This window comes from Echinops telfairi, unplaced genomic scaffold (genome assembly GCF_000313985.2).
Source record: "Echinops telfairi isolate 266 unplaced genomic scaffold, ASM31398v2 ScPeMD7_7424;HRSCAF=8462, whole genome shotgun sequence".
In the NCBI taxonomy this organism is placed as follows: domain Eukaryota; kingdom Metazoa; phylum Chordata; class Mammalia; order Afrosoricida; family Tenrecidae; genus Echinops; species Echinops telfairi.
The window spans coordinates 49,787,520-49,795,464 of NW_022111324.1; the positions used below are offsets into that span (position 1 = coordinate 49,787,520).

The 7,945-nt window shown below is 58.1% G+C and overlaps 1 protein-coding gene and 1 pseudogene across 1 annotated transcript; one reads left to right on the forward strand and one right to left on the reverse strand.

The window, feature by feature from the left end:
* The window catches only part of LOC101644112, a 5,111-nt pseudogene extending 2,401 nt beyond the window's left edge, over nt 1-2,710 (forward strand).
* A 2,253-nt stretch (nt 2,711-4,963) lies between these two features.
* LRRN2 (leucine rich repeat neuronal 2) lies at nt 4,964-7,939 on the reverse strand. The gene has a single exon (XM_004699830.2). It carries the CDS (start codon nt 7,757-7,759, stop codon nt 5,621-5,623), a length of 2,139 nt encoding a protein of 712 aa, XP_004699887.1. The 5' UTR covers nt 7,760-7,939; the 3' UTR covers nt 4,964-5,620.
* Nucleotides 7,940-7,945: the final 6 nt, after the last annotated feature.

Below are 7,945 nucleotides of genomic sequence, written 5' to 3' on the forward strand. Positions count from 1 at the left end.
TGGGGGGCAAGCCTGGGGGCCGGGGCCCTCATCCCCTTTCCACCTCCCAAGCTCAGGTACACATAGAAGTAATTTGACTAGAGGCCCCGAAGGTCCCAGGCACTTCAGATCTGTGACGATTGAATCTTTGTCCCCACCAAATGTGTTGGAATCCTAACTCCTATCCTTATGGATCTATTCCCATTTGGGGACAGGGTTTTCTCCATTATGTTAAGGAGACCAGAATTGTAGGGTGAGTCCCAAACCCAGCAGATCCGACCCAGAGGCGTGGGCAACGGAAGGCCAGCGAGCAGATGAGGATGGCCACAGAGCCGAGAGAGGTTCGGAGCTATTGACGGTAAAGGCACTGACAGTGCTGCCCTGACCCTGCCTTTCAGCCCCAGAGCTGTGAGAAGACACCTCTGTTCCTTAAGACCGCCCACTGGCATTCCTGCCGCAGCAGCACTAGGGAGAAGAGACAGAGCCAATGGGAACAACTGTCTTGATTGCTACCGACCAACCCAGCGGAGTCCTGGTGGTGTCTTGGTTATGTGTTGGACTGCTATCACAAGGTCAGCAGTTCGAAACCACCAGCTGCTCCACGAGAGAAAGAGGCTTTCTACTCCCGTGAAGAGCTGCCTTCTCAGGAACCCACAGGGACAGTTCGACCCTGTCTTACAGACATGCTATGAGTCGGACTCGATGTGAGGGCAGTGCATTTGAATTGCTTTGTTTTTGTTTTTAAACCAACTCAGGCTCTCTGCCCGAGGTTCTGGGGTGGGAGGGGAGGTGTGGATAGGAGAGGGTGAGGGGTTCACCTAAAGGGAGAGCACGCTGATTCCTCATGCTGTGTAGGTCAGCCAAGAAAGGCAACAAGGAAGGCCCTAGCAGGAAGGAGAGGCACTGTTTTCTGACTGGCCGCATCTCTGCGGAGAGCGGAGAGCATGGGCATGCCTCTCAATGACAGCAAATAGACCACGCGCCCCAGGCCAGTGACAGCAGTGAGCGGGGCTGCCCAGACGCACCATGGGGTTTGGGGGTGTCTGTACCGGCACCAGGAGGGGCTGGCACCAGCAGGGAGTATGGGTGCCCCTCATTGCTGCTCCCCTGAAAACACCAGCCACCCACTGGGAAGAGCACATGGGATGGCACACGCCATGCTCAGACATCAGGGCAGGAGGTGCTCACTTCAAAATGGGGCTCTGAGACCCACCAGTGGGTTGAGCTGCAGGATCAGCCCCCCAGCCGCTCCTTCAACGTTTTTCTGGAGACATAAGAACCTTCATACCACCTCCTTAAAGGGGGAAAAATGTGCCCGGAACAGGAGGGAGTTAAAAGTCTCACTGCTGCAGGTCCAGCTCCCCAAAAGCCTCCTCCCAGGGCGGCAGCACCTGGGTTAGAGGTAGCTTCTCCCACCCAGCGGCTTTCCTCCCTCACAACCACCAGAGGATCAGCAATCTGGCTGCACAGCCCTCTGGGTGACTCCGGGTGGGCCCTGACCTCCAGGTGGAGTCTCCGGCTGGTGTGGGCTGTCAGTGCGCTCTGCAGGTAGCCACAATGGTGGAGGTTCAAGTCTGCCCAAAGGTCCACGGAAAACATGCGTGGTGATCTGACCCCGAAAGACCAGCCAGTGAAGAATCCCTGTTCCACTCGACACACGCGGGGCCGCACCTTGATTTAGGGTGACTTTTGGTTTGCTCAGAAGGGAGGGATTCATGGCAGTGTGACGCTTAAGCACCCAGCTGCTAACCAGAGGTTCCGAGGTTTGAGCCCACCAGTGGGCAGCAGGGAGAAAAGACCTAGCTAGTGACAGGCCTCCGTGGTGGACAGCCCCGTGGGTGACAATGGACGGCGGGTGGTGGTGGTGGTGGTCTGCGTGTGAAATTCTGAGCGCTAGGTCTGCGAAATGCTACGGTTCACAGAGGGCACCAGAAATTCATTTTGGATCTCCACAGATGTTCAGCCTCCCTGGAGCTCTCTCACGGACAGGCAATGTAAAAGCTTTGCTCTCCAAGTGCGTTTGAAAGTGGATCTCAATCCCTCAATCAGACGCGGCCCAAAGACGCTTCTGGAAGATCCATCACGGTGGCCGCCCAAGGAGAACCCCAAGTCCAGTTCAAACTCGTACTGGTGGGTGATGGTGGTACTGGAAAAACGATATTTGTGAACCATCACCTGACTGGTGAATTTGAGAAGTGTGTAGCTACCTTAGGTGTTGAGGTCCAGCCCCTTGTGTTCCATACTAACAGAGGACCTATTAAACTCAACGGGTGGGATACAGCTGGTCAAGAAAACTGTGGAGGACTGAGAGATGGCTACTATATTCAAGCCCAGTGTGCCGTGATAATGTTCGACGTAACCTCAAGGGTTACTTACAAGAATGTGCCTAAGTGGCATAGGGATCTGTTCGAGTATGTGAAAACATACCCATCGTGCTGTGTGGCAACAAAGTGGACATTAAGGACAGGAAACTTAAGGCAAAATCCACTGTCTTCCACCGAAAGAAGACCCTTCAGTACTATGACATTTCTGCCAAAGTCACTACCCCTGTGAAAAGCCCTTCCTTTGGCTTGCTGGAAAACTCATTGGCGATCCTAACTTGGAGTTTGTGGCCACGCCTGCTCCCGCCGCACCAGAGGTGGACATGGACCCCGCTGTGACAGCCCAGTCTGAGCATGATTCTGAGGTTGCGCAGAGAGCCGCTCTCCCGGATGAAGATGATGACCTGTGAGAGAACAAAGCTGGAGCCCGGCGCCAGAGTCTAGTTTTGTAGGCAACTGTCCTGTGATGTCAGTGGTGCCGTGTTTGCCTCTCTTACTATAGAGCTCAGCAGAGTGTGCTCATCTTTGGGATGCTGAAGGAGATGAATGGGCTTCGGAGTGAGTGTGGCAGTTAAAAACCTCTTTTTTTGTGTGTGGGGGGAACCCATATATCTAGCTGTTTGGGAATGCATTTTACTTTCTTGAAATTCGAATACAAGACTGCTACAGTCACATCACAATATTCAGTGGTGACATTCAGTTTTCGTTAGAATAAAGTTGTATTTCAAATATCTAAAAAAAAAAAAAAAAGAAAGAAAGTGATTCTCTGCCCAGTCTCGCCCCCAGCAGCTAGCCCGGGTGTGTCCTTGATGTAAACTTGGGGCCCAGGCTCAAATGGTCGAGTCATATCTGACCACTGGTTGGGGCAGGGCGTGTGTGGGAGGGCTGGGGCAGGACGAATCAGCCTTTCTAATCCAGTGCTTCCTTAGTCCTGCCTTCGCAGTGCGTGATGGATTGCCCTGCCACCCACCAGGACTTAGTACCGAATTCCCCGTTTCTCCTGCTTTATCACGGAACCAGCGCACTGCAGACCCACATCTGGGCACCGCCATGGCCTCCTGCTGATGGGCTCCCTCATCTGATGAGAGGTCTGTCTCTGTCGTGTTAATAAAGGGGCATCTCTAAGGTGTCCTCAGGAGCCCTGGTGGCATTGCTGTCACCACTTCGGCTGTGATCCTCAAGGTCAGCAGTTCGATACCACCAGCCATTCTGTAGGAGAAAGTCGAGGCTGTCTGTTCCCATAAAGAGTTAATCTCAGAAACTCACAGGGGCATTTCCACCCTGCCCCACAGGGTGGCTATGAGTCAGCATCAACGCAATGGCAGGGAGTTTGGTATTGATCAGATGTATTTGAATTTGGGGTCTATTACTTCCTCGTGTAGTGATCACACATTGGGCTGAGAACCATGGTCAGCAGTTTGAAACCACCAGCCACTCCTTGGGAGAAAGAAGAGGCCCACGACTCCCATGAAGAGTTATGGCCTCAGAAACCCACAGGGGCAGTTCTACTGGACCAATTGGGCCACTGCGAGTCAGAATCGACTCGATGGCAGGGAGTTTTGAGAGAAAGCAACAGCAGCCTCCCCCAGTGGATTCTGACGGGCTCTTCGCTGCCTGCAGTCTTCAGAGAAGCCAGCCGTGAGTGAGCGCCTCGTCCCAGGTTCCACCGGGGCCCCTGTCCCTCCACTGGCCCGGCTTCCCCCTGCATATATGCCATCTGCTTCCACCAGCCTCGCCAAATGTGTCCTGTAACAGCAGGGGATCCCTGGGTTCTGGGAGTTGCTTTTGTTTTGTTTCGCTTTCAGGAAACCCATACCGTTTTCCGAAGCCCATCTCAGAAGGGATGCTGGAGAAGCAGCCTGCTGGCCTGGAGCTCTGGCACTGTCCCCTCCCAGGCTGCCCCTGAGCAGCCAGTGGCTCTATTGGCTTTCAACAGATGTTCCTGTTCACACTGGGCCTACGATGTCAATTGTTCAAAACAAAGCAAAACAAAACAGAGACAGCAAACCAGGCTCTCTGCAAATTAGACCAAAATGGAAGGGAGAGATAAATGCAGCAATTTCTCTATCCTATGGGCCCCCTCCCCAGCCTGCCCTCACCGCACCCCCTCCCGCGCCTGCCCCTGCAGAGCCAAAGTTCTTGCAGTCTTGATGATTTGCAATTCTCTGCATGACTCTGCCTCTTGGGTTTGTTTAATTAGAAACAGGCTGGGAAGTGCTTCCTATGCGCTGGCATGTTGCATTTGCAATTTTAATTGCTTATCTGAGAAAGAGAAGGGGTGACAATGTTGGGTGATGGAAATTTCCACTCTCTTTCCAGCTCCGTTTTGTCTGCTCCTTTTTTTCTTCCCTCCCACCCCTCTCCTGGCCTCCTGCACTCTCTCCCTACCTCTGGGCCACTGGCAACCTCTCCAGTGTCCCCTGGCTCTCCTGCTCACAGGCACAGGGACTTTCCGGGGGCTGGGAACAGGCCCAGAGACACCTGGTAGGCCCAGATTCCAAATGGAAAGGGAAAAAAACACAAAGAAACCCCACTTCTCCCCCTCCTCTCTCACCCCACCCCACCCTTAGCCCCTCCTGCAGGGCACCCTCAGGGTTCTGAAGCAAAGGCAGGGCCGTGCATGAATTCTCTCCCTGGGTTCAGTTTTCAAAGGATTATTCTCCTTTCATGTCTCCCCCCCTTCTTATTGTTATCGTTATTATTTATTTTTACAAAACAGGAGAAAAGAGAGAATTGGGTTGGGGGAGGTGACACTTGTCTCCACAAAGGTACAAAATTGCCAACAGAAAGTCAGCCCCATCACACCAAGCCTGGGTGCTGAGAGACGGGCAGTGCCTGGGCGTCTTCTCCCCAAGTGGGCTTCAGATCCCGCCAGAGGAGGGTGACTTCCACTTTGAGAGCGGTCCCCAGCGTGGGGGAGGAAGAGCCTCCTCCAGCCCTTGCCCAGGTGGGGGAACAGCAAGCAATGCAGACTGTACAGAGAAGGGGAGGCATCCCTGGACACAGGTGGGGGGCGGGCATCCAAGCTGAGGCCAGGAGCCTCTGGGCATGTCCACGGGGAAGGCAGGCGGCTTCTTGGGGCTCCTTCCTGTTCTGCGTGCGCATTCCTCACAGGGCAGCAGAGAGCTCCCCACAAAAGCAAGGGCTGCGCTGTGGAGGCCGCAGGATTGTGTCTGGGGCGACAGAGCCCTGCTCGTCCAGCCTTACTGCTGGGCCCCAGGGTCTGGGCTCCTCTCTGGAGGGCCCGTCTGGCCCGGGCTGCTTCTCTGTCCGTGAGAAGCAGCCGAGCCCTCTCCCCACTGCTGAGGACAGGCAGCGCTTCAGGAATTTTGAGACAGTGGCGGCAACCGTGTTTCTCCTTCTGAGGCTCTCGACAGCTTCCTCCCTGGATTCCAGGGCAGGACTAGGGGTGCTGACACCACCCGGACCGAAGGCCCACTCCAGTCCCAGAAAGCCCAGACTGGAAGGAGTGGCCGCCTGCTCACCCCCTTCCTCCGTTGGCCCGTGCCAAGGCAGGCCACCAGCCCAGCTGCCAGCAGGAGGATGGCAAGCGCCAGGGTGGCTATGAGCCCAGGCTGGTCCCCTAAGGCTCCGTGACAAGGAGTGGACTCCTTAGTCCTGGCCCACACGCATGCCAGCTGGGTGTGGGCATCAGCAAAGGTCACTTGCAGGCAGGCCCAGTACTCTGTGGCCGGAAGGAGGCGGGTGATGCTGAAGCCATGGGTGCCCCGGGGCAAACGGGCCAGAGCAGTGGCCCCCCGGCCCCGCAGGGAGGAGGCGCTGGACCAGGTGAGGTTGGTGGAGACGGTGTTGGGTGGGGGCACCCAGGCCAGCAGGATGTGGTGGGGGTGTGTCTCCTGCACCCGGAGCTGAAGCCCCGCTCCCTCATCCCTGCCGGGCTGGAGGGGAGCGCGGCCAACGCGCACGCTGACCGTCTTCATGTCAGTCCCCACCAGGTTCTGGGCCACACAGGTGTACAGCCCTGCCTCTCCCGCCGTCACCCTCTGCAGCTCCAGAGTGCCCTCGGGGTGCACCCGGTACCTCCTGCCCGCTCGGGCCGCTGTCAGTCGCACCCCGGCTGGAGTGACCCAGTAGATCTCGGGCTCCGGTTCGGCCAGCGCCCTGCAGTGCAGGGCCAGGCTCTCGCCGCTGGCCACCTGCAGGCTCGGGGGGAAGCTGCGCGGGGAGATGAGGGGCAGGCAGTGGTCGGTCATCTCCCGGAAGGGCACCTCCCGGACAGGGTGGCGCTGCAGGTCTGGCGGCTCGGCGCACAGTGTGGACTGCGGCTCGATGAAGCGGACGCGGGTGCCCGTGGCGTTGGCCCAGCGGATGATGCAGTCGCAGCGGATGGGGTTGCCGTGGAGACCCACCTCCTGCAGGTTGGGCAGGGACTCCACTGTGTGCTGGTGCAAGGCACTGAGGGCGTTGTTGTTGAGCATCAGCGTCTCCATCTGGGGCAGGTGGCGGAAGGCGCGGGGGTGGATGAAGGACAGCCGGGGGTTGTTGGTGATGTCCAGCTTGGTCAGCTCAGGCAGGTTCACCAGGGCGAACTTATCGATGGAGACCAGCTCTTCCATGTTGTTCAGTCCCAGCTCCTTGAGGTGCAGCATGTTGGCGAAGTCCCCCGGGCCCACGCGCTGCAGCGGGTTCTTGTTCAGGTCCAGGAACTTGAGGCCGGGCACCTGCTCCAGCGCCCGCCGGGGCACCCGGGCCAGCTGGTTGTCGTAGAAGGACAGGCTCTCCAGGCTCTGCAGGCCCTCCAGGGCGTAGTCCGAGATCTCCCGCAGGTCCATGCCCGCCAACACCAGGCTGCGCAGGTTGGCCAGCGGCCGGAAGTTCATGTCCAGGATGGCGTCCACCCTGTTTCCGCCGATCATGAGGATCTCCAGGTTGGGCAGCATCTCGAACCAGCGGCTGTCGATGGCCCTCAGCAGGTTGGAGTTGAGGTGCAGCCGCAGGAGGTTGCCCAGGCCGGCGAAGGCCCGGGGGGCGATGCGGTAGAGCTGGTTGTGGTTGAGATAGAGCTCTTGCAGGTCGCTCAGCCCCGCGAAGCTGTGGTCCTCCAGCCGGGTCAGCTGGTTCTCTTCCAGGTGCAGGCTCAGAAGCTGGGGCAGGGCGAGGAAGTCGCAGTCGCGGGCATCGGCGAAGCTGTTCTGAGACAGGTCCAGCTCGGTCAGGTTGGCCAGGTAGCCGAGATCGCTCTGGTCCACGCGCACGATGCTGTTGCTCTGAAGGAGCAGGGTCTGGGTGCCCACGGGCAGCGATGGGGGCACGGCCGTCAGAAACAGGTCGTTGCAGTCCACGGTGGCGGCCTCGCGGTAGGACGAGCGGGGAGTGTACCAGGGCCGGATCTGGCAGGCACACTGTGGGGGGCACGGCACTCGCCAGGGGACCACAGGCACAGTGGCCGTGGTGCCAGCCACCCAAGCCAGCAGGAGGGGCGCCAGGAGGAGCCTCATGATGGAGCTGCAGGGCCGGGAGTCCAGTCTGGAACGTTTTCTAGGCTGTAGGTCAGCAGCCCCGCCAGGGCCCCGGGAGCTGCCCTCCCAGAGCGGTCATGCTACGCAGGGCTGGGTGGGCATGGCTTCGTGCCCTCTCGGGTGCCAGTCCTCCTCCTGGCCACCAGGCAGGCCTGCTCACTCATC